Source organism: Bufo gargarizans, chromosome 6 (genome assembly GCF_014858855.1).
Source record: "Bufo gargarizans isolate SCDJY-AF-19 chromosome 6, ASM1485885v1, whole genome shotgun sequence".
Taxonomy (NCBI): Eukaryota; Metazoa; Chordata; class Amphibia; order Anura; family Bufonidae; genus Bufo; species Bufo gargarizans.
The window spans coordinates 241,582,166-241,609,664 of NC_058085.1; the positions used below are offsets into that span (position 1 = coordinate 241,582,166).

The following is a 27,499-nucleotide window of genomic DNA, read 5'->3' on the forward strand; positions in this document are numbered from 1 at the left end:
TTGCAAGGATCTGTACACAATTCCTGGAGGCTGAAAACATCCCAGTTCTTGCATGGCTAGCATACTCACCGGACATGTCACCCATTGAGCATGTTTGGGATGCTCTGTATTGGCGTATACGACAGCGTTTTCCCAGTTCCTGCCAATATTCAGCAACTTCGCACAGCTATTCGAGAGGAGTGGACCAACATTCCACAGACCACAATCAACAACCTGATCAACTCTATGCGACGGAGATGTGTTGCACCTTTTATTATGGGCAGTCTAAGGCACACCTGTGCAATATTCATGCTGTCTAATCAGCACCTTGATATGCCACACCTGTGAGGTGGGATGGATTATCTCGGCAAAGGAGAAGTGTGAACAATATTTGAGAGTAATGGGTCTTTTGTGTATGTAGAAAATGTTTCAGATCTTTGAGTTCAGCTCATGCAAAATGAGAGCAAAACCGAAAGTGTTGCGTTTATATTTTTGGTCAGTGTAAATGGTAATACACTAAGCAAACTAAGCTTTAGAAACCAGTGTCAGTGCCAGTGTCAGGCAGCTGCTGCCAAGGCCAATAAGATAATGGGTTTTATCAAAAGGGGCATAGATGCCCGTGATGAGAACATAGTCCGGCCACTTTACAAATCACCAGGCAGACCACACATGGGGTACTGTGTACAGTTCTGGGCTCCTATGAACAAGCAGGCATAACAGGGATGGAGTAGGTTCAGAGGAGGGCAACTAGAGTAATAACTGGTATGGGTGAACTACAGTACCCAGAAAGATTATCAAAATTAGGCTTATTCACTTTAGAAAAAAGACGACTGAGGGGAGATCTAATAACTATGTATAAATTTATCAGGGGTCAGTACAGAGATCTATCCCATCATCTATTTATCCCCAGGACTGTGACATCCTCTGCGTGTGGAGGAAAGGAGGTTTGTACACAAACATAGAAGAGGATTCTTTATGGTAAAAGCAGTGAGAATATGGAACTCTCTGCCTGAGGAGGTGGTGATGGTGAATTCACTAAAAGAGTTCAAGAGGGGCCTGGGTGTATTTCTGGAGTGTAATAATATCACAGGTTATAGTTACTAGAGATGGGTTGTTGATCCAGGGAGTTATGCTGATTGTCTGATTGGCGTCTACATCGTGTTTTAATTTTTTTGCTTTCCTCTGGAACAACTTGCAGGATAACAGGCTGAACTGGATGGACAAATGTCTTTTTTCAGCCTTATAAACTATGTTACTATATTACAGTCAGTTAGGCACTGTTCACATCTGTGCTTTTTTGTTGTCAAAACGATAGACACCTATTCTAAACCCCACAGACCCCATTATAAATCAGTGTGAACCACGGGCAGCACTTGTATCTGTAAGATCCAGCAGATTATTGTGGCTTTCATTATAAATGATAGTCACAATGCGGTCCTGAACCGAGCTGTAGGCTACTGATCTAAGATGTCTACTTCTAGTCATCTGTTCCAAACTGCCATTGTTTCCAATCAAAAAATATATATCTAATATACATGTGCATCTCAATAAATTAGATAATCCAAAAGTTAATTATATATAGATTCATTACACACAGATATCTATTTCAAGCATTTATTTATTTTAATGTTGATAATTATGGCTTACATCTAATGAAAACCCAAATGTCAGTATCTCAGAAAATTAGAATATTGTGGAAAAGTTAAATACTGTAGGCTCTTGGTGTCACACTCTAATCAGATTAGCAACACGCCAGGCCCCTCTATCTTCCACTGTCTCTCGAAGCTTGCCTAAGCTCATGTTTGTTGCTTACATGATACTGTCCAGCCGTCTCATTCTCTGCCATCCCCTTCTTCTATTTGCCTTTGATCTTTCCCAGCATCAGGCTCTTCTCCAATGACTCCTGCCTTCTCATTATGTGTCCAAAGTATTTCAGCTTCAGTATTGCTCCTTCCAATGAACAATCAGGGTTAATTTCTTCAAGAATTGATTGATTGAATCTTCTTGCAGTTCATGGAACTCTCAGAAGTCTTCTCCAGCACCATAGTTCGAAGGCGTCAATTCTTCTACGCTCAGACTTCCTTATGGTCTAGCTCTCACAACCATACATTACTACAGGAAAAACCATGGCTTTGACCATACGAACTTTTGTTGGCAAGGTGAAATCTCTGCTTTTAATTACACGTCTTTTAATTTCATGGCTGTTGATACCATCTGCAGTGATATTTGAGCCCAAGAAAACAAAATTTAATACTGCTTCCATTTCTTCCCCCTCTATTTGCCAGGGGGAGATGTATCCTGTGTTAATGTTGAGCCTTAGGCCAACTTTTGCACTCTCCTCTTTTACCCTCATCAAGAGGCTCCTTAACCACTTTAACCCCGCTAGCTGAAACCCCCTAATGACCAGGCCACTTTTTACACTTCTGCACTACACTACTTTCACCGTTTATTGCTCGGTCATGCAACTTACCACCCAAATGAATTTTACCTCCTTTTCTTCTCACTAATAGAGCTTTCATTTGGTGGTATTTCATTGCTGCTGACATTTTTATGTTTTTAATCGAAATGTAACGATTTTTTTGCAAAAAAATGACATTTTTCACTTTCAGCTGTAAAATTTTGCAAAAAAAACCACATCCATATATAAATTTTTCGCTAAATTTATTGTTCTACATGTCTTTGATAAAAAAAAAAAAATGTTTGGGCAAAAAAAAAAAAATGGTTTGGGTAAAAGTTATAGCGTTTACAAACTATGGTACAAAAATGTGAATTTCCGCTTTTTGAAGCAGCTCTGACTTTCTGAGCACCTGTCATGTTTCCTGAGGTTCTACAATGCCCAGACAGTAGAAAACTCCCACAAATGACCCCATTTCGGAAAGTAGACACCCTAAGGTATTCGCTGATGGGCATAGTGAGTTTATAGAACTTTTTATTTTTTGTCACAAGTTAGCGGAAAATGATGATTTTTTTTTTCTTACAAAGTCTCATATTCCACTAACTTGCGACAAAAAATAAAAAAATTCTAGGAACTCACCATGCCCCTCACGGAATACCTTGGGGTGTCTTCTTTCCAAAATGGGGTCACTTGTGGCGTAGTTATACTGCCCTGGCAATTTAGGGGCCCATATGTGTGAGAAGTAGTTTGCAATCAAAATCTGTAAAAAATGACCGGTGAAATCCGAAAGGTGCACTTTGGAATGTGGGTCCCTTTGCCCACCTAGGCTGCAAAAATGTGTCACACATCTGGTATCGCCGTACTCAGGAGAAGTTGGGGAATGTGTTTTGGGGTGTCATTTTACATATACCCATGCTGGGTTAGAGAAATATCTTGGCAAAAGACAACTTTTCCAATTTTGTTATACAAAGTTGGCATTTGACCAAGATATTTATCTCACCCAGCATGGGTATATGTAAAATGACACCCCAAAACACATTCCCCAACTTCTCCTGAGTACGGCGATACCACATGTGTGACACTTTTTTGCAGCCAAGGTTGGCAAAGGGGCACATATTCCAAAGTGCACCTTTCGGATTTCGCAGGCCATTTTTTCCACATTTTGATTGCAAAGTACTTTTCACACATTTGGGCCCCTAGAATGCCAGGGCAGTATAACTACCCCACAAGTGACCCCATTTTGGAAAGAAGACACCCCAAGGTATTCCGTAAGGGGCATGGCGAGTTCCTAGAATTTTTTATTTTTTGTCACAAGTTAGCGGAAAATGATGATTTTTTTTTTCCTTACAAAGTGTCATATTCCACTAACTTGCGACAAAAAATAAAAAATTCTAGGAACTCGCCATGCCCCTCACAGGATACCTTGGGGTGTCTTCTTTCTAAAATGGGGTCACTTGTGGGGTAGTTATACTGCCCTGGCATTCTAGGGGCCCTAATGTGTGAGAAGTACTTTGCAATCAAAATGTGTAAAAAATGGCCTGCGAAATCCGAAAGGTGCTCTTTGGAATGTGTGCCCCTTTGCCCACCTAGGCCGCAATAAAGTGTCACACATCTGGTATCGCCGTACTCAGGAGAAGTTGGGGAATGTGCTTTGGGGTGTCATTTTACATATACCCATGCTGGGTGAGAAAAATATCTTGGCAAAAGACAACTTTTCCCATTTTTTTATACAAAGTTGGCATTTGACTAAGATATTTATCTCACCCAGCATGGGTATATGTAAAATGACACCCCAAAACACATCCCCAACTTCTCCTGAGTATGGCGATACCACATGTGTGACACTTTTTTGCAGCCTAGATGCGCAAAGGGGCCCAAATTCCTTTTAGGAGGGCATTTTTTGACATTTGGATCCCAGACTTCTTCTCACGCTTTACAGCCCCTAAAAAGCCAGGGCAGTATAAATACCCCACATGTGACCCCATTTTGGAAAGAAGACACCCCAAGGTATTCAATGAGGGGCATGGTGAGTTCATAGATTTTTTTTTTGAGGCACAAGTTAGCGGAAATTGATATATATTTTTTTTTTATAACAAAGTCTCCCTTTCCACTAACTTGGGACAAAAATTTAAATCTTTCATGGACTTAATATGCCCCTCACGGAATACCTTGGGGTGTCTTCTTTCCAAAATGGGGTCACATGTGGGGTATTTATACTGCCCTGGCATTTTAGGGGCCCTAAAGCGTGAGAAGAAGTCTGGAATATAAATGTCTAAAAAATGTTACGCATTTGGATTCCGTGAGGGGTATGGTGAGTTCATGTGAGATTTTATTTTTTGACACAAGTTAGTGGAATATGAATGTAAAAAATAAAAATAAAAATTTCCGCTAACTTGGACCAAAAAAAATGTCTGAATGGAGCCTTACAGGGGGGGGGGTGATCAATGACAGGGGGGTGATCACCCATATAGACTCCCTGATCACCCCCCTGTCATTGATCACCCCCCTGTGATTTTTACGGATCCACGGATACATGGATCGGATCCGCAAAACACATACGGACGTCTGAATGGAGCCTTACAAGGGGGTGATCAATGACAGGGGGTGATCAGGGAGTGTATATGAGGTGATCACTTCCCTGTCATTGATCACCCCCCTGTCATTGATCACCTCTCTGTAAGGCTTCATTCAGACGTCCGTATGTGTTTTGCGGATCCGATCCGTGGATCCGTAAAAATCATATGGACGTCTGAATGGAGCCTTACAGGGGGGTGATCAATGACAGGGGGGTGATCAGGGTGTCTATATGGGTGATCACCCCCCTGTAAGGCTCCATTCAGATGTCCATATGCGTTTTGCGGATCCGATCCATGTATCCGTGGATCCGTAAAAATCATACGGACCTCTGAATGGAGCCTTACAGGGGGGTGATCAATGACAGGGGGGCGATCAATGACAGGGGGGCGATCAGGAAGTCTATATGCGTGATCACCCCCTTGTCATTTATCACCCCCCTGTAAGGCTCCATTCAGACATCCGTATGTGTTTTGCGGATCCTATCCATGTATCCGTGGATCCGTAAAAATCATACAGACCTCTGAATGGAGCCTTACAGGGGGGTGATCAATGACAGGGGGGTGATCAATGACAGGGAAGTGATCAGGAAGTCTATATGCGTGATCACCCCCCTGTAAGGCTTCATTCAGACGTCTGCATGTGTTTTGCAGATCCGATCCATGTATCAGTGTATCCGTAAAAATCATACGGACGTCTGAATGGAGCCTTACAGGGGGGTGATCAATGACAGGGGGGTGATCAATGACAGGGAAGTGATCAGGAAGTCTATATGCGTGATCACCCCCTTGTCATTGATCACCCCCCTGTAAGGCTCCATTCAGACGTCCGTATGCGTTTTGCGGATCCGATCCATGTATCCGTGGATCCGTAAAAATCATACGGACCTCTGAATGGAGCCTTACAGGGGGGTGATCAATGACAGGGGGGTGATCAATGACAGAGGGGTGATCACCCATATAGACTCCCTGATCACCCCCGTCATTGATCACCCCCCTGTAAGGCTCCATTCAGACGTCCGTATGATTTTTACGGATCCACGGATACATGGATCGGATCCGCAAAACACATACGGACGTCTGAATGGAGCCTTACAGGGGGGTGATCAATGACAGAGGGGTGATCACCCATATAGACTCCCTGATCACCCCCGTCATTGATCACCCCCCTGTAAGGCTTCATTCAGACGTCCGGATGATTTTTACAGATCCACGGATACATGGATTGGATCCGCAAAACACATATGGACGTCTGATTGGAGCCTTACAGGGGGGTGATCAATGACAGGGGGGTGATCAATGACAGGGGGTGATCAGGGAGTGTATATGAGGTGATCACCCCCCTGTCATTGATCACCCCCTTGTAAGGCTCCATTCAGACGTCCGTATGTGTTTTGCGGATCCGATTCATGTATCCGTGGATCCGTAAAAATCATACGGACGTCTGAATGGAGCCTTACAGGGGGGTGATCAATGACAGGGGGGTGATCAATGACAGGGGGTGATCAGGGAGTGTATATGAGGTGATCACCCCCCTGTAAGGCTCCATTCAGACGTCCGTATGTGTTTTGCAGATCCGATCCGTGGATCCGTAAAAATCATATGGACGTCTGAATGGAGCCTTACAGGGGGGTGATCAATGTAAGGGGGGTGATCAGGGTGTCTATATGGGTGATCACCCCCCTGTAAGGCTCCATTCAGACGTCCGTATGCATTTTGCGGATCCAATCCATGTATCCGTGGATCCGTAAAAATCATACGAACTTCTGAATGGAGCCTTACAGGGGGGTGATCAATGGCGGAGGTGATTAGGGAGTCTATATGGGTGATCACCCCTCTGTCATTGATCACCCCCCTGTAAGGCTCCATTCAGACGTCCGTATGCGTTTTGCGGATCCGATCCATGTATCCGTGGATCCGTAAAAATCATACGGACCTCTGAATGGAGCCTGACAGGGGGGTGATCAATGACAGGGAAGTGATCAGGAAGTCTTTATGCGTGATCACCCCCTTGTCATTGATCACCCCCCTGTAAGGCTCCATTCAGACGTCCGTATGTGTTTTGCGGATCCGATCCATGTATCCGTGGATCCGTAAAAATCATACGGACCTCTGAATGGAGCCTTACAGGGGGGTGATCAATGACAGGGGGGTGATCAATGACAGGGAAGTGATCAGGAAGTCTATATGCGTGATCACCCCCCTGTAAGGCTCCATTCAGACGTCCGTATGTGTTTTGCGGATCCGATCCATGTATCAGTGTATCCGTAAAAATCATACGGACGTCTGAATGGAGCCTTACAGGGGGGTGATCAATGACAGGGAAGTGATCAGGAAGTCTATATGTGTGATCACCCCCTTGTCATTGATCACCCCCCTGTAAGGCTCCATTCGGACGTCCGTATGCGTTTTGCGGATCCGATCCATGTATCCGTGGATCCGTAAAAATCATACGGACCTCAGAATGGAGCCTTACAGGGGGGTGATCAATGACAGGGGGGGATCAGGGAGTCTATATGGGGTGATCATGGGTGATCAGGGGTTCATAAGGGGTTAATAAGTGACAGGGGGGGTATAGTGTAGTGTAGTGGTGTTTGGTGCTACTTTACAGAGCTGCCTGTGTCCTCTGGTGGTCGATCCAAGAAAAAGGGACCACCAGAGGACCAGGTAGCAGGTATATTAGACGCTGTTATCAAAACAGCGTCTAATATACCTGTTAGGGGTTAAAAAAAATCACATCTCCAGCCTGCCAGCGAGCGATCGCCGCTGGCAGGCTGGAGATCCACTTGCTTACCTTCCGTTCCTGTGAGCGCGCGCGCCTGTGTGCGCACGTTCACAGCAAATCTCGGCTATCGCGAGATGACGCACGGATGCGTCCAGGAGGAATGAATCAACCACCTTCCGGACGCATCCATGCGTTAGGCGGTCGGGAGGTGGTTAAAGGGAACCTGTTATCAATTTTATGCTGCCCATACTAACGGCAGTATAAAGTACAGACAGGTGAGTTGAATTCAGCGGTCTGTCATTTAAAAGTTAAAAAAAGGGGTTGCCGAGAACCAACATCACAATCATTGGAGACTGGGCCTGGAAAAGAGTCCCGGCCACCTAAGAAGAGTCATGGTTACTCATGAATTCCTGCTGATGACTGACAGTCTTCTGCCTAGTTTTCTCCCTTTCTGTCTAGGAGAGAACTGCCAATCAGCAGATTGGTGAGAGAGCAGGAGATTAGGAATAACCATGACTCTTCAGTAGATTTGACTCTTTTCAAGGACTTGGCTGCAATGCTTATGAGGCTGGTTCTCAGCAACCACTTACTGTTAGCTCATGAGTGGCACACCGCTGAAATCAGCATTTCTGTCACTAATGTATGCTGCCCTCAGTGAAGTCAGCATAAAGATGATGACAGGTTCCCTTTAATTCTTCTTCGCTTTCTGACATCATCTGCATATCTGAGGTTGTTGACATTTCTTCCAGCAATTCTAATTCCAGCTTTTGCTTTATCCAGTCCAGCATTTTGCATGATATATTCTGCATATAAGTTAAATAAATAGGGTGATAATATACAGCCTTGTTGTACTCCTTTTCCGATATTGAACCAATCAGTTGTTCCATGTACAGTTCTCACAGTTGCTTCTTGACCTGCGTACAAGTTCCTCAGGGGACATGTTAGGTGATCCGGTACTCCCATCTCTTTAAGAACTTGCCATAATTTATTGTAATCAAAGCCTTTGATTGTGTGTGATCCACACAATTAAAGGCTTTGGTGCAGTCAATGGACCAGAAGTAGATGTTTTTCTGGAACTCTCTTGCTTTCTCCATAATCCAGCGAAGGTTGGCAATTTGATCTCTGGTTCCCTTGCCTCTTCGAAAACCAGCTTGTTCTTCCGGTAGTTCTCGCTTCACATATTGCTGAAGCCTAGCTTGAAGAATCTTTAGCATAACCTTGCTAGCATGTGAGATGAGGGCAATTGTTCGGTAGTTTGAACATTCTTTGGCATTGTCCTTCTTTAGAATTGGGATGTAAATTGACCTTTTCCAGTCCTGTGGCCATTGCTGTGTTTTCCAGATTTGATGGCATATTGAGTGCAGCACTTTAACAGCATCATCTTATACTATTGTAAAAAGCTCAGCTGGAATTCCGTCACCTCCACTAGCCTTGTTGTTGGCAATGCTTTCTAAAGGCCACTTAACTTCACTCTCTAGAATGTCTGGCTCTAGGTCAATGCTTATACTATCAAGGTTATCAGTAAATAGCCTTTTTTTAAAAAAAAAAAAATTTTTAATTGGTCTTATATAATATTCTACTTTTCTGGGATGCTGACTTTTGGGTTTTCATTAGCTATAAGCCGTAATCATCATTAAAAAAAAAAAACCCGCTTGAAATAGATCACTCTGTATGTTATGAATCTGTATAACTTTATGAGTTCCACTTTTGGAAATGAATTACTGAAATAAATTAACTTTTCGATGATATTCTAATTTATTTAGATGCAACTGTATCTTTATTTAAATGCATCTGTTGGCAAACACTGCAGTTTCCACCATGGTTAATATAGCATTTTATTTATTTCTTCTGCTGCTCTGTTGCAGTCTGACCCAATGATGAGTTAGGGTATGTGTCTAAGACTACCTCAGACCAGGCGCTGTAGCTAATCTGCCCTATCAAAGGTTTGCTCTAGTACAGCTGAGCTAAAAAGAAAATAAATAGCAACTCATCATCTCTTTTAGGTACTGACTACTGTCTACATGTGGTGTAAATACTGCAGGTTTGCCGCTGTGGGTTTGAATGCGGCAGATCTGCATCATTGTACAGTTCCACACAGCGCAGATAAAACCCACAGCATAAACTGAATTGCACTGCACGTCTTCAATTCGCAGCATGTCAAAATATGCTGCGAGTTTTACCAGGGAAGACCCACTGCAATCCTGTCGGCGATGCCACTGGGAATCCTTTTCAGGCAATTCCAACTGTTTTTGTCCAGATCTGTTGTGGATTTGGACTCTCACGTGTGGATGTACTTTTGCATATAATTTCTTAGATCCTGACTCGAGGGCCATATGAGTATAACATGAGAATTTAAATGCATCTTTATCTCCACCAAGGATATTGAAGAAGAAAAAGATTTGAACCAAAAAGTGCTGAGGAGGAAGGTACGAAACCTCAAATCACTAGGTGAGAGGAAAATGACTCTGACTGTTAATGAGGGAACCGTTTAGAGGGTCACTTTGATACAACCATGATCTGTTCTTGACGCATATTAACTAGGCTTTATGTTTTTCATGCAGATGGATCTAATAATGGGAATATTTCAGACAGATATCTTAGTTCCCCCTATTCGCAGGATTGCACAAAAGAAAGTCATGGTGTTTCACGAAATGAGGTATAGGATGATATGCTAAAATACGTTTTTGTTAATCAGTAATTGTCACCAGATTTCACAATACAAACTGCATACGTTATTAAACCCTTTTACCCGGGCCAGTTTTCACCTTCCTCCCCAGGCCTATTTGCAAATCTGACATGTGTCACTATGTGGTAATAACTGTGTTACTTATCTAACTGATTCTGAGATCATTTTCTTTTGACACATTGTACTTTATGTAAATTTGGGTCAATATTTTTGCCTTTATTTATAAAAATAAAATAAATTAGCAAAACATTTGGAAAAATGTCTCTACTTTTAAGACAGATAGTAATACTTCAAGGGTAGTTATCAATTAACATTCCCCATATGTCTACTTTGTGTTGGCATCATTTTGTAAATGTAACTTTAGTTTTTAGGAAGCAATTTTTAAAATTTTCAAGAACATTTCCAAAACCAATTTTTTTAAGCACCAATTCAGTTATAAAGTGATTTGGAGGGGCTTACGTAATAGAATCTTCCATAAATGACCCTATTTTAGAAACTACACCCCTCAAATCATTACAAACTTTGTTAACCCCTGGGGTGTTCCACAAGAATTAAAGGTAGAGATGAAATATCAAAATTAAATTTTTGGGGCATATTTTCTATTAATCAAATTTTTTCCTGTAACACAGCAAAACAAACCTCAATATTTATTACCCTGATTCTGCAATATACATAAACACCCCATAAGTGTTTGTAAACTGCTCTATAGGCACATGATAGGGGTCTGAAAGGAAGGAGTGCCATATGGTTTTTGGAGGGCAGATTTTGAGAGATGGTTTTTGGGCACCGTTTTATATTTGAAGAGACCCTGAGGTACCTCTATAGTGGAAACCTCCAAAAAGTGCCCAGCTAGTTTATAGCTCCTCCCACCAAGCTAGGTACATAGACACTTTACTATCACTGCTTCTGTTGAGGCTTTGACATGCCCATGGACACAATAAACATCACAGTAAAAATAGCTACAAGGACATGGACAACGCAAAATGGAAAATAAGAGGAATAAAGTTAAAAGACATACATCACAAAATGACAGCTATCTTCTAAAGGATGTTGCTGCTAACTGTAAAATCCCTTTAAACTCTGCCTTTAGCCCAATTGACAAGCTTATTCCACTGTAACGCCTCCCCAATACTGAACTCTCACGATGCTCAATACAAACAGCTCTGAAAGGAGTTTGTCACAGTTAGTTGGGGAGATATTGAGTTAAGTCTATGTTAGGAGGTACAGTATGTTGAGCGTTATCATGTATGTATTGCTGCTGGGGAGGGTAACGTCCCCAACTATGTGATCAAACATTTTTGCGTTCCACTTTTATTTCCTTTCTTGTATTAATGGTTTACATAGTGGCATGACCAAGTAACTCAAAATTCACCTCCTCAGTGTGCATTACACTATTATTTTTATGCAATGTGGCAAGTGGGGTTTGTGTGGCAGGGCTTTTTGTACTCCCAAACTGGCCCCGATGGCACACGCATGCAGCAGCAAGCACAGTTCATGGAGCAAGTAGAGGGGCTAGGAATGGGTAGTGAAATTGACTGTGAATGGGGCATGGGGGCCCAATTCAGATTCTTGCTATGAGGCTCAGTGATTTGTATGTATGCCCCTGTCTGTGTGGTACTCTTTTTTGGGAGTAGTTGTAGTTATTTAAACTCTGACTATCCCTATATACAGTAGAACCACTTCTCCCTCCCTTCCTGCATTGACAATAGCAAGCGTTTACTGCTGACTGACACATCTCTCCCAGCGGCTGATTACTTACTCAGCGTCCCGGGAATATAGCAGAAGCACTCACTGACAGAGCTGGCCACGCTGATCAGTGAGAGAGCAAAGGAAATAAATATAGATTTCATCTACAGATATTAATTTATTGTCCACTATATGAGGGGGCAGTGAGGGCAGGCACCCAGCAGCTCCCGGCCAGTCTTCACAGTTAGTGCTGCACTATACTGTATTAGGAAGAACGCTTAAGAAAGTGCTGCTAAGGGACATTTGTAGCCATGTTTTCTATTATAAATGTAAAAAATCTCTAAATAAACTATATTACAAAAGTGTTCCCTATCTCTGTCCCTACACAAAAGCAACTTTAAACACATATATGTTGTGGACTGCCCATTTTGGGTACCCAAGACAAGGGAATAAACTGATCTAAACGGTTTCTTGACTTAAAGGGGGTTTCAAGGCACCACCCTCCCCAAAAACACGTTTGTAAGACAATAATAATGTCTTAAAGATTTCTGACATATTTACATATTTGTAAAGTAGTAGGCATGGTAATACAAAGTGTCAGAAGCTCAAATCAAGAACTTTAACAAGCAGCGAATCTGTGCGATTGTCAATTATATATTGTGGGTCTTTCTTTCCATAGATTTTTATATATGTGACAGGCAGCAACTTTGTAATAAAAAAATTGAGAGTTTATTAAAGATCTGTCCTTAAGATATGTTGTCTTTTATACTTGAATCACCAGTATTTTTATGACTGTTTAGGAAGATGACCTTATTGTGGTTAAGGTAGAAGATGTATGTGGAGATGAAGAATTGTATGGAAGAGATATTCACATTTGCAAGGAAGAGTTCCCTAGAGAAATAAGCCAAGGTAGGTAATAGCCATTGAATAAGATATAATCCCCACAATGTGGCATTTTTTTAATGGGCTAAAAAAAATCTTTTAATTTGGTAATTATTAAAAATTGTCAACTGTTTCTGTTCTATAGCTTTCAGCTTCAATGTGTCTGAAGATTATCTTACTTTATGTTTTCAGAGAATCCGTCAGACAGCTGCTCTGACAGCTAAATATGAAGCCCTTATCTGTGAACAGAATTTAGGTTAAATGAGTGTTTATGAGTACTTTTCATGCTACTAAACAACTGCATTGTTAGAATGGTCACACGCAGGGTTGATTTTAGACAAAATATTGCCCTCAGAAAAATGAAAAGTGGGGCCTCAAAATCTGAAGTACATACAATGTAGTGCGAAACTGTAAAAATGAGGTGGAATAGGAAAAAATGTGAAAAAAAAACTCTTCCGCTACAGTTTTATGGGTTTTGTTTGGGGTGTTCCCTATGTGTTACCTTCACACCAGTTACCTTTATTCTCCAAGTCAGTATGAATAAGTTTATGAATAAGTTTATCTTAATACTGGGGGGAAAAAATAAAAACATCGCCATATTCTGACCCCCATAACATTTTTCCAGGGATGTCTACGGAGCTGTGTGAGTGCACATATTTTTTTTTGTGAGACCATCTGTAGTTTCGCCCATTTAGATTTTTTTTTTCACGCTACATTATTTGCTGTATGGGAAGAATATTTTTATATTTTAATAGCACAGGCTTTTCGGATGTGGTGATGCCCATAATGTTTCAATGTTTTGTTTATTTATTTTTCTATTCTAGAGAAAGGGGGAGATTTGAATTTATATATATATATATATATATATATATATATATACAGTATATATATATATATATATATATATATATATATATGTACATTTTTACCAACTATTTTTGACTTTTTTTTAAGTCACCCTAGTTGACTATTACATGCAATCATTAGATTGCCTCTTGTATTCTGTAATGAATATCTATAAAGAATGCAGGCCTGCATTGCAATCATTTAATAATTGGCCTGGAAGCCTTGCACAGGTTCAGTTCATTACTAGTATAGGACGCCTTCCTCGATCTCAGCCAGGGAAAGCAGCCTCGTCCTGGTAACACGTGGCTATATTTGACCACCAAAAATGATAAAAAGCAGAGTGGACCCAGCATCCATGTGGAACCTGCACTCCCTGAATTTTATGGTGGCCATTATGGCACATAACAGGTAGCATTTAGTGTTAGGTTCCCGTCTTACAGACATCACCTTGACGTGTGGCAGACAGGCCCAAATAATTTTGTACAAAATGTATTTGCCAAGAATCTTAAATGTACAAAATAAGTGTAGCATTAGTACCGGAATATTTTCTATTACTATGGCATGATTGTATTTTATTTGGTTTGCAGAGTGCTGCTGCGTTGTTGTTTTTTTGTCTTTGTTTTTTGTCTTCGTGTTGTTTTCTTTTCTTTATATTTGACCACAGCATCTGAGGGGTTAAATGGCTGCAATCTGCATTATCTCCGATTGCAGACATTAGCCCTGGGCCTCTAATGTGTTAAACAGCAGAAACTCAGCAGTTATTGTGCCCACTATGCTCGCGAATGGGAGCTATCATTAAAGACAATTCCACCAAGGTTTTTTAGGTTTGATATTGTGGCATTCACTGGGTGCTAAAATGACATGACAGTTATTCTGTGGATAAGTACAATTACAGGAATACTGTGTGTGTGTATATATATACACACGTTTTTTCCTGATACTCAAGCGGTGGTTATTTAACCGTGTCTTGAGGTCCGTTGTCGTTTTACCCACATACAACAAGTTACATGGGCAAGATAAAACATAAATAACATAACTGGAGTTGCATGTAAGGTGAAACGAAATGTCATATGATGCACCTGTACTGGGATATACAAAAACCTTCCCCTTTCTGATGTATCTGCAATTGACACAACCCAAGCAGGGGAAACACCCCAGGCCGGGTTGTGTCAAGGTGGTCTGTTTCAAGGACACCCTAGGACCCATGTCGGCTTTAACCAACTGATCCCTAAAGTTTCTTGAGCGCCGATAGGAGAAAAGTGGTGGGCACTGGAACTCTGGGATACCCTTAAAACAAGAGCCCAAGAGGTCCCAATGTCTCCTGAGTACTTTATTGATCTGAGGGCTCAACTCGCTGTATATAGACACAAAAGGAATTCTGTCAGTTTTTTGAATATTCTTACATTGTGACAATGCCTCATCACGTTTCAATAAGCGAACCTTGTTCATATGTTCATTCAATAATCGTTGTGGGTAACCCCTACTGCGAAACCTATGAGCCATGGATTCAAGGGTCACGTCAGACAAGTGGTCGTCAGACACAATACATCTCACCCTAAGAAACTGGGAGAATGGTAATGACTCAACCATTCTCCTAGGGTGAGAACTATTGTAGCACAAGAAGGTGTTAGTATCAGTGGGTTTGACATATAACTCCGTCTGTAACACGTCCCCACAAAGTATAACCTTGGTATCCAAAAATTGAATATCGGTTTTAGAATGGACAAGAGTGAATTGCAGACTGGAGTCATGGCTGTTTAAAAAGGCATGAAAAATCAACCAACAGCTCTTCACTACCAGTCCATATGAGGAAGAAGTCGTCTGAAGTGGTGGGATAGAAAGACGACATCCTCCTCAAAACACTGCATGAAAATATTTGCATACGTGGGGGCCACGTGAGACCCCATTGCCACGCCACGCAACTGCAAATAAAATGTGTCTTGAAAAAGAAAGTAATTATGTCGAAGAACAATATCAAGTAGGGTGATGATGAACTCGGAAGCTTGAGGAGTATATGTTGATGTCAATAACATTTTCCTGACCGCCTGGATACCACTTTCATATACAATGGATGTGTACAATGAAGTTACATCGAATGATGCTAATGTCAAGGGGGAGTCATGCGGCACATCAATTTGTTGTAATTTAACAAGGAAATCTGTGGTGTCTTGTATATGGGAAGACCCCCCAATGGAGAATTCCCACAGTGTTTTGTCCAGAAAGATAGCTATGTTGCTGGAGATGGAATCAGACCCCGAGACTATAGGACGTCCCGGGGGATCGATGAGGGTCTTATGAATCTTGGGCAGCACATAAATCACCGGAGTGACTGGATGTGCCACCTCAAGAAATTCACACAGACCCCTATCGATAATACCAGCAACCACAGCATCTCCCAGACACCTGCGTATAATAGCAGCTATTTTGAATCTGGGGTCAGAATCCAAGACTCTGTATACCTGTGGATCCCCAAGCTGCCGCACGATCTCATTGACATATTTACAGGTGTCCATAACTACAACCGCCCCACCCTTGTCTGCTGGTTTCAAGACAAGGGAGGGGTCAGATCTAAGTGCGTCTAGGGCCTCAACCTCAGCGCTGGTCAGATTAGGGCGCCTGAACCTCAAATCTCCCTGTGTGGAAGACCGAAGCTCAGACAACCCCCGTCGGACAGCACTGATGTATGCTTCTATCGCTGGTTCATTAATGTTGGGTAACAAATTGCTCTTCTGAAATAAATTGAGGGAGCCCAGAGTGAATTCACTAGTCTGGGGTCTCTCAACCTCAGTCCTATTGTGGAACCAAACTTTTAATTTAATGCGGCGAAAGAACGAAAACAAACTGGATTCCAAATCGAACCAGTTCACAGTAGAACTGGGACAAAACGAAAAACCTTTTGATAAAACACTCACTTGCAGGGGGGTCAAGTCCTGGGAAGACAGATTGACAACCGCTACTTTTTCTTCACTAAATTGGTTTTGGGTATTGCAGGCCGAGCCTTGTTGCTGCGCAGCCTGCCTATACCGTCTGTGTCTGCGACCACCTCTTCTGATGCGTCGCCGCGTTTCTCCGAAGTCTGTGGGGCCCTGCCTAAAAAAGAGGTCTGTTCACCGCTGGAAGAAGACTGTGTTGCTTTCCTTTTCTTTCTGACATCTCTCGGTTGTGAATTATACTGTCTCTCCGACTGCCAATTGTAAATATTGCCCTTTTTGTAGTCTTTGGTGTCTCTGCACCACTTGATTCTTTTATTCTCCTCGGAATCGGCTTGAAAAAGCTTCATTTGTGTAGAAATGTCCTCCAGATATTTGGAAAAATCGTCAGCAGACAGAAGGGACTGAAGACTGGTCTCAATATCACGTATTTCACCATTTAAATTGGCAAGTTCGTGTTGCAAAAACTCAATGTTGAGTAAAATAAAATCAAGAGAATAACGGTTAGATAATGCCTCAAATTTCTTACAAAATGTGGAATTGCTTTAAAACAACTTAGGCCGTATATTGGACCGCATCCCTCTTGGGATTTTTTGTGTCTTATGGTACTCTCCAAGTGTCATCATATGAAGGCGCAGGGAAACCATACGCTTGAAAACATTCTCAAATTTACGTTTTAGTTCTTTGGTGGAAGGGGTATTGAGGAAGGTGGCATCTCCCCCAATGTCACGCAGGATACGCTCAGTATCTTCAGCTGTGTACACACATTCGTTGGTTGAAATGGATTCAGTAATAGACATAATAGAAAATGAAAAACAGACGAAGGCCAGAAAAAACTGAAAGCCGTGCTCAGCCAATGAGTCAGAATATGCAGAGGAAAAATGGCGGCACTGGCTATGAATGGAAAAAGTAGGGTGCACGTTCCTGGGGAATAGACTTCTCACCCCTCAATAGAATGCAGAAAAAGGACGGCACTCCAGTAAAATGAAATCGATGTTACCTTTATTCAACCATCCGGTGCAACGTTTCGGCTCTGAATGAGCCTTTTTCAAGCAGAGATACCATGTGAGTGAAAACAAACTTATAAGCAAATCAATTAACAAAGACACACCCATCTCTGGGGGTGGTTACACAATTACAAACATGTGAGCAAATCCTGAAGACACATCCCACATCGGGTGTGTGAACAAAACAAATCAGTGTCATAATGGCATATAAAAAAGTACAAAACACTGAGTGCTAAAGTGAAAAACATACATATCACAAAATTACACATTACAAGTGCATTTATAAATTGCATATCCCATGTGGATCCATGGACACACAGATCGATCAGGTAAACATAACTAATCGATGTGTGTGTCCAGTACCGCATGCGTGTAGAGGACGGAGTAGGAGCAAGGAAAGTTGCGGTATGACACCCATGGTATGTACCTGTTTACACACTGCGGTTTCCGTGTGTGTACAGGATTGATACCTGGGTATGGGTTGTTGACACATTGGTTCTCCTTGTTGTCACTACCTGTCTTGACCGCCACACTCTGGTTCCATACAGATTTGACGCTTAAATATACCTTAGTATGCTGCTACACAGGTCAAGGGTATTTCTCCAGCTTTAAAGATGGCGCTTTATAACATGGATTGATACTCGGCATGCGTCGTGACCAGTCAAGGGCGTCTTGATGACGCAATGATGTCGGCAAGCTTTGATGACGTTTCTGGTCCGGGATGAAGGTTACGCCGTACCTGAGTGTTGGAATGACCACAATGCCGTATAGCCACATGGAATATGTCTCCAGGTGATGTCGGATATGTCCATATTTCCTTGCTCCTACTCCGTCCTCTACACGCATGCGGTACTGGACACACGCATCGATTAGTTATGTTTACCTGATCGATGTGTGTGTCCATGGATCCACATGGGATATGCAATTTATAAATGCACTTGTAATGTGTAATTTTGTGATATGTATGTTTTTCACTTTAGCACTCAGTGTTTTGTACTTTTTTATATGCCATTATGACACTGATTTGTTTTGTTCACACACCCGATGTGGGATGTGTCTTCAGGATTTGCTCACGTTTGTAATTGTGTAACCACCCCCAGAGATGGGTGTGTCTTTGTTAATTGATTTGCTTATAAGTTTGTTTTCACTCACATGGTATCTCTGCTTGAAAAAGGCTCATTCAGAGCCGAAACGTTGCACCGGATGGTTGAATAAAGGTAACATCGATTTCATTTTACTGGAGTGCCGTCCTTTTTTTGCATTCTATTGAGGGGATGAGAATTCTATTCCCCAGGAACGTGCACCCTACTTTTTCCATTCATAGCCAGTGCCCGCATTTTTCCTCTGTATATATATATATATATATATATATAGTTTTTTATTAAGACCGGCATTTTAGACGCCGATCTTAATATCCCCCATAGATCCCTTATAGCTGGCGGTGGATCGATCATATCCAGACTGGCGTATTCAGCGCCAGTCTAAATGTAAGCCAGCTTTCTACGCCTGTTCCTAAAACAGGCCTAGAAAATGATGAATGAGACAGGCCTACCGACCTGTTCCTTTCCCTGCCCACACCACGCCCACTTTTTTAGACCTGGGGTGAGCGGGGAAAAGCTGCAGATTGAGGCGCATAGCCTTTGCACCGTAATATGCGCCAGACATATGCCTAATATAGGCTTATTTCTGGATAGTAAATGACCCCCATAGTTTTTATTATGTTTCACTACTTTGAAAAAATATTTTTTTTTAATCCTCTCTTGTGCCATACTGGCAAGTGTCCACTGGGCTTTGCAAGCAAGAAAGGTGCTGACTTGTGGTCAGTAATCCCTTCCAGGTCCAGCTTTCCTTTAAATCATCAGTCTTGGCTCTGTAACTGGACTTGTCAGTCAAGATAAAAGGGTAAGAAGTCATTTTTTTTATTGCTACCTGAATGAGGGGCCACAATCTACTACAGCAGGCAGCGGTCACCTTCAGCATCCACCACTGTCTCACTTGCTCCATGCAACTCAAATCTTAAATCTGTAGAAGAGAAATAGTTTGATATTTCTTGGTTGCTTCATTGGGGACATAGGAACCCTGGATATAAGCTGCTGCCATGAGAAAGCTGACAGTAAGGAAGAGTTAGCTACTCCTCACCATACCATACCCCCAGTCTACAGGCACTGAACTACCATATACATTTGTTAGCTTAGCATCAGTAGGAGACAAATGCTGATCTTTTCTCACACATTTTCAGAATTTTTTGTAGGAGTTGTCTTTTTGTAGTTTCTGTTCTTTGGTGTTTCTGACATCTGTTGTTTTTTGGAATAGCGTCTTCTATTAGCTCAGTTTCAGAAGGCGGGATATATTCTACATGGACGCAGATAGCATTTTTTTTACTTAGTGTCAGCCTTTTAGTGGCTTCAGAATATACATATGTTTCCTGTGTCCCCAGTGAAGACTACGAGTAAGAGATTTTACTGTGAGAAATAACAATCCACTTTTTTTATAATGTTTAGGCACACTGTTTTGTATTTTTTTAAACTTCCCTTGGGGCTGCCATTTTGGATAAATACATTTACTACCTGTAAAAAAGAAAGTGTCTACTTACTCTGACTGCTGTAGTGGGCAGTGTGGAAAATTGCTGGCATATTTCAGTGTTTTTGTGTGGACAGTCTCAAATGAAAACACCACCAAAATAGTATAAAACTATTTTATAATAAAATCCTGATTTAAATAGTTAAAAAAATGTATGATACATTACTTTCATTGTTTCCCTTATGTATGCCTAGCCTCGCTGTCTGGACACTTAATCTTCTACTAACAACTACCATGTTTAACTTTCACATTTGCATGAATATATTTTTTTTTACTGTAGGACACGACAGCACACATATGGTTTTATCTCAAGATTGTGCCATGGAAAGCAGCATCAATGAAGATCCTTTAACAGAAAGTGGCCCAAAAATACAATCAGTGCTTCACAGTGAAGAACTTTCATCAGATGTCGCTATGTATGGAGAATGGCTCCCCAATAACTTGGGCATTGTTACACAAACTACGACCCACAGAGATGACAAAATATTTCCTTGTTTTCTGTGTGATAAACGTTTTACCCGGAAGTCAAGTTTAGTAAGACACCAGAGAATCCACACAGGCGAGAAGCCGTATTCATGTTCTCAGTGTCACAAAAGTTTCACACGCAAAACTACACTTGTGGAACACCAGAAAATTCACACAGTTGACCAACAGCTGTCCAGCTTTAATCAAGAGAAAAATTTTGGAGAGAAAGATGATTTTGTGATAAAACAATTCAAACAAACAGAAGGTCAACAATTTTCCTGTGAAGATTGTGGGAAGGTCTTCACACTGAGGTCCCACCTCATAAAGCATCAGAGAAATCACAGTAACGAAAAGCCATTCTCATGTTTAGAGTGTGGGAAATCATTTATTCAGAAGTCCATTCTTCTTGTGCACCAAAGAAGCCACACAGGGGAGAAACCATATTCATGCTCAGATTGCAGAAAATGTTTCACCCAGAAATCAGATCTTGTGGTCCATCAGAGAATCCACACAGGGGAGAAACCATTTTCATGTTCTGAATGTGGAAAAAGTTTCACCCAGAAGTCTACTCTGGTCATACATCAGAGGATCCACAGAGGGGAGAAACCATTTGCATGTTCAGAGTGTGGGAGGTGTTTTACACAAAAATCCACTCTTGTTACACACCAGAAAGTCCACACACCCCTAAAATTACTATTTGCCTTGCAACAGTCATGAGTTGCTTCTTTTGCTGCATGTTTTGTGTCCATATTGTAGCATTTTACATTGATTTAAAAATCAAATGTTAATTGAAGTGAACAATCGGATATTTACAGCTTATGTTAAAGTGGTTGTCCCATTTCAACAACTTATCCCATATCCACAGGATAGGAGATAAGTGTCTTATGATCTGTGGAGGTTCCAGTAGTCAAATGCCTGCCGATCAAGAGAAAGCGTTCCCCTGCTTCAATGGAGTGGCAGGTATGTCTGCGTGTCCACTGCTCCATTCAAATACATAGGCACCCAAACTTAGCCCCTATGGATATGGGATGTTATTGTAATGGGACAACCTCTTTAAGTACAATGGTTGAGTCTAATGTTACTGGATGAAACATAATAGTGAGTCATCTCAGTTTTCAGTTGAGGCTCTTATTGTCTATACAACCATACCAGGGATAACCTTGAACTAAAAGAACAAATAAAACATAACTTCTAATAATTCTCAGATAAAATCACATCCTTGTAACTCCAACTAGGGCCCAAAACTCCAGTATTTAGCAGCATTTGTTGAGTCACTTTATGTCTTGATCCCACACAGATCGGGCCTACGTGCTGCCTCCTACTACCTCCATACTAGGGGAAATCACTTTGAGAGACACAACGGTTTCATTTTAAGATTAATTGAATTCATACTCACCCGCAACTACTTGATTCTCTGTACTACCACCAGCTTAGGGGGGCCACGATAGGATGCCCCTGTGCCCCCACTTAGGCTAATCTCCTCCTGGAATGGTCGGAGGATACTGTGATGTTCCCAGCTGACAATGCATGGTGGAGCAACAAGATTGCTCTTTGGAAAAGATATATGGCTGATGCGTTTCTGTTGTGGACAGGTACCAGAGATGAATTCCACTAATTCATCTCTTCTTTAAACATCAATGAGATTGGGTTATTTTTCACTTTGGAGATTCACCCTAATACAATAACATTTGTGGATGTAAGGGTCACATGGACAGAGGGGAAACTTAATTCATCTATTTTTCACAAGCCCACAGTCTCCTCCCAGGGGCAGAGTGGAAAGTTAAAGTGGCCCTGGAATAAACCAAATTTAAAGAAGGCAGGGCAACACAAGTAGGCGGGGTCAGCAAAACTATAGCACAAAATACTGTCCCAGCTGAACCATATACCGCAGTGCAGTACAATATATTGTCCCAAAAGCGTTCCCTCTGTGGTGGCCATCATCAGCTGTCATTTTCTGTCGTCCTCTTTTTATCTCTGATTTAGATATGGAGCAGGGGGTTTAAGGAACCGTACTCACTTGACCAGTGTACAGAGGCAGGGACACCACAGTTCATCAATTCTTCTTTATTTAGGCTTGTCCAAACACAGCCGATAAATACGGATCACAGACGGGTCCAACAAACAGCACACACTGACAGTGTTAACTCACACTGTCTACCTTCTTCCCCAGATTGAGACATACCTCCTTAGTCCAGCAGCAGGATTAAATAGAATCCCTGGACATGAGCATGCCCCAAGTGGGGAACAGGCACCCAGCTACGCTATCTATCATGGTGTCCACCAACTACCTTAGTGGACACCTAATCTAGGGGCCTTTACTCCACCAAGGCTGGGCAGCTTGGTGACACGTTCCCAATGCTAACAAAACCTCTTTTAGAATGCTTCCTGCAGCATTCTGGGTGACACATATCTCCCATCATAAATGACTCTTGTCACTGCCTCACAGGAACTAAAATTGAGGTGAGATGCGGGCCACAGTAGTTGAATTCAGGAGGGCATGTGTGGTTGCTGGCTGGGAACACGAGTAACTTATTCTCACAGAGTTAATTACTACTGAGATCTCATTATGGACCCAGCCAGAGGCAGAGAGGAAAGCTTGGGTGGCCCCTTGGGCATTCACTGTGAAATTTTCTTGTGAAGTCTATGGCCAATCTACCCCTGCCTGTGCCCGACATCCATGCAATTGGCCTGCACTTGTTATAAGCATGAGGACAGAGTAAGTGGCTCTATCATGAACCCTGGTTCATTATACCAACGGTTTTATTGTATTTGCCTATTATCATTGCCATTAGCATGAGGACAGAGTCAGTGGCTCAATCCTGAGCCTCTGTCCATTAAATCACCAATGTATTTCTTGGTTTCACTTTCTTTATCTATGATTTTGACTTGTACTGTCGCTGCTGTTTTCATACGATCATGACTCGGTCCCCCTGATAAACCCAGACAAGGGGGCAACCCGTTGGGACAAGAATTTTCATGGCAGCATTGTTTTTTGTTTTAGGAACTGCATTCTGTTTTGTTCATCAGGGTACCCAGGGATAGGTTGGAGTGTAGAGTGTATTCACCATCAGGGTGTTACTCCGTGTGCAGGGGTTGTTTTAGGGTTTATATTAAGGAAAATGTATCTTCCCCCTCACCCATGCCTTGCCCAATATTATTTATTTAACTGTTCCCTGACACCATTATTGTTGCGTTTGTCTTTTTATTGCTATTTTGAGTTGCAAGGATGTGATTTTATCAGACAACTATTAAAAGTTATGTTTTATTTACATTTTCAGTGATTGCATTAATACTACTATCCAAATATAATTAAGGTTTCAGTGATTTGGTTATAAACTTTAACTGACAATGGAGCATGTGCTGCATAAATACTGTATTTTGGCTTGTAGCATCTGGTATTTAGATGCATAGCCAAAACTAACATCTTCTCCAGTTCTAGAAAATAATGTCAGTTAGGGTGGGTTCACACTAGCGTTAGGAATTCCATTATGGCTTTCCATTATAACATGGTTATAACGGAAAATAACGGAATGCCCAGACAGAATGCGAAACGGAAGCCTTTAAAAAGGCATTCCATTTGCTTTCCGTCCTAATAAAAGTCTATGGGAAAGCATAACGGATCCGTCTGGGTCCTGTTATGCAAGATGGAAAACAAAGTTCTGTCGACATGTCTGGGTCCCGTCTTGCATAACGGGACCCAGATGGATCCGTTTTGATTCCCATAGACTTCTATTTGGATGGAAAGCAAACGGAATGCCTTTTAAAGGCTTCCGTTTTGCATTCCGTTATAATAAAAGTCTATGGGCAGAAGAACGGATCCGTCCTTCCGTCTTATAGATTCCGTTATTTTCCGTTATAACGGAATCCCCAACGCTAATGTGAACCCACGAACTCACCCTTAAAGGGATTTTCAAAGATTTTAGTGGACATAGCTGGTTAATGCAGTTCTCTTCCCATTCACTTCAATTGCAGCAGTATTACAGTTACCAGTTCTGTCCACTTCACAATGGATAGAGCTGAGTAGACATTGGAGCTACTGAAGAACAGCTGATCGGAAGACGTTTCCGACTAATTGGCTATCACTTGTAAAATCCCAGAAAACTCAATTAAGCTGAGCACTATTTATTTGTAGGTAAAACAAGTATGCATTCAGCACCATTAAATGTGAGTCTTGGGATATACTGTATAGGTTTAGGTACAGCTGCATTTAGCAGCATTGATTAAGAGATTCCTTAAAGTGGTCTTCCTCAGGCCTCTAAGCACAGTGCTGAAATGCGTAGCCTATATAAAGATAAATAAATCCTCACTCCATGTCATCATTCCAGCAAGCGCTCCTGAAAATCTATTTGATCCTAGAGTTACTGTAAAATATTTTTCTCAGGCAGATCCCATAAGATAACAGACTAAAAATACAGTAATGTGAATGCGGCAACAGACTGATTTAGAGGTCTGGAGTCCATTATGCCATAAGTGTCAGTATAAGTGTTCTAATGAGCAATTCAAAACAATTTCAAATGTCTGTTTATAGATTAATCCCATGGATTGATGAAGCCCACTCGATCAGTTCTGTTATTATGAATATGCCCACAGTTCACAGTTCACGCAAGAACAAACCTATTAATCATAGGATGTGTATAAAATGAACTGGTTATGTTTATTGTCAATCTGTTAAAATGTGTCATGAAAGGTTTATAAACAATTTTATATTTTCATTATTTCAAATATTTTGATTGGTGGAACCTTTACTTGTATCGAAGAGATTGTCCACTTTCAATGAAATAGAAATACTACCGTTTTTACATGTCATCTATATGTTTGGTAATGAAAACCTCAACTTGTCCTGCAAAAAAACAGCCACATTGATGCAAACATTAAATAATATGGCTCTCTGAATACAGCAACAGAAATAAAGAGATTTAATTTAGCTGTAATCATACTGACCGGCAGAATAAAATTAACAAGTCACTTATATCACATGGTGAAAGCCATAAAACAAAACCCAAAAAGAGCAGAATTGCTGTCCTTTTTCACTTCATAACAATCAAAAATTAGTAAAAGTTAGACAATACAATGCACCAAAACGCAGTCATTTTAAAAATAGCTCATCCCGCAAAATCAAGCTAACAGCTATGTAGCTTAAAAAGCAAGTTACCGTATTTTTCGCTTTATAAGACGCACCCGATGATAAGACGCACCTAGGTTTTAGAGGAGGACAATAAAAAAAGGTTTTTCATTAGATCTCAGATCAGGCCAGCAATCAGACACCCAATGTTATTCAGACCCTCGATCAGACCCCCAATGTTAATAAGAGCCCAGTAAGACCTCAGATCAGCATCCCATGCCTCAGATCAGCCCCCCTGCCATTTGTCAGCCCTCATTATGAGACCCCAGTGCCATTTATTAGCCCCAATATGAGCCCCCATGTCATTTATTAGCCCCCATTATGAGTCCACAGTGCCATTTATTAGCCCCTATTACAAACCGGATTCCAAAAAAGTTGGGACACTATACAAATCGTGAATAAAAACTGAATGCAATGATGTGGAGGTGCCAACTTCTAATATTTTATTCAGAATAGAACATAAATCACGGAACAAAAGTTTAAACTGAGAAAATGTACCATTTTAAGGGAAATATATGTTGAATCTGAATTTCATGGTGTCAACAAATCCCAAAATAGTTGGGACAAGGCCATTTTCACCACTGTGTGGCGTCTCCCCTTCTTCTTACAACACTCAACAGACGTCTGGGGACCGAGGAGACCAGTTTCTCAAGTTTAGAAATAGGAATGCTCTCCCATTCTTGTCTAATACAGGCCTCTAACTGTTCAATCGTCTTGGGCCTTCTTTGTTGCACCTTCCTCTTTATGATGTGCCAAATGTTCTCTATAGGTGAAAGATCTGGACTGCAGACTGGCCATTTCAGTACCCAGATCCTTCTCCTACGCAGCCATGATGTTGTGATTGATGCAGAATGTGGTCTGGCATTATCTTGTTGAAAAATGCAGGGTCTTCCCTGAAAGAGATGACGTCTGGATGGGAGCATATGTTGTTCTAGAACCTGAATATATTTTTCTGCATTGATGGTGCCTTTCCAGACATGCAAGCTGCCCATGCCACACGCACTCATGCAACCCCATACCATCAGAGATGCAGGTTTCTGAACTGAGCGTTGATAACAACTTGGGTTATGGAGCTTGTGGATCTTGCTTAGAAATGGCTTCTTCTTTGCACTGTAGAGTTTCAGCTGGCAACGGCAGATGGCACGGTGGATTGTGTTCACTGACAATGGTTTCTGGAAGTATTCCTGAGCCCATTCTGTGATTTCCTTTACAGTAGCATTCCTGTTTGTGGTGCAGTGTCGTTTAAGGGCCCGGAGATCAGGGGCATCTAGTATGGTTTTACGGCCTTGACCCTTACGCACAGAGATTGTTCCAGATTCTCTGAATCTTCGGATGATGTTATGCACAGTTGATGATTTTTCGCTGGGTAACACCTTTCTGATATTGCTCCACTATCTTTCTGCGCAACATTGTGGGAATTGGTGATCCTCTACCCATCTTAACTTCTGAGAAACACTGCCACTCTGAGAAGCTCTTTTTATAACCAATCATGTTGAAAACTGACCTAATTAGTGTTAATTGGTCTTCCAGCTCTTCGTTATGCTCAAATTTACTTTTTCCAGCCTCTTATTGCTACTTGTCCCAACTTTTTGGGGATTTGTTGACACCGTGAAAATTTGAATC

The 27,499-nt window shown here is 41.6% G+C and overlaps 1 protein-coding gene across 5 annotated transcripts in view; it reads left to right on the forward strand.

The window, feature by feature from the left end:
* Window positions 1-27,499, forward strand: part of LOC122941355 (gastrula zinc finger protein XlCGF52.1-like) — a 50,470-nt gene that overhangs the window by 16,004 nt on the left and 6,967 nt on the right. For 4 of the 5 annotated variants that reach the window (XM_044298533.1, XM_044298535.1, XM_044298534.1 and 1 more), the window contains 4 exons: window positions 10,051-10,120; window positions 10,234-10,328; window positions 12,845-12,953; window positions 20,570-25,674. In XM_044298533.1, coding sequence (XP_044154468.1) covers window positions 10,051-10,120; window positions 10,234-10,328; window positions 12,845-12,953; window positions 20,570-21,471 — 1,176 coding nt within the window. In that variant the 3' untranslated portion in view covers window positions 21,472-25,674. Of the gene's footprint in view, window positions 1-10,050; window positions 10,121-10,233; window positions 10,329-12,844; window positions 12,954-20,569; window positions 25,675-27,499 lie in introns of those variants that run through there. The other variant, XM_044298536.1, reaches the window with a different exon arrangement.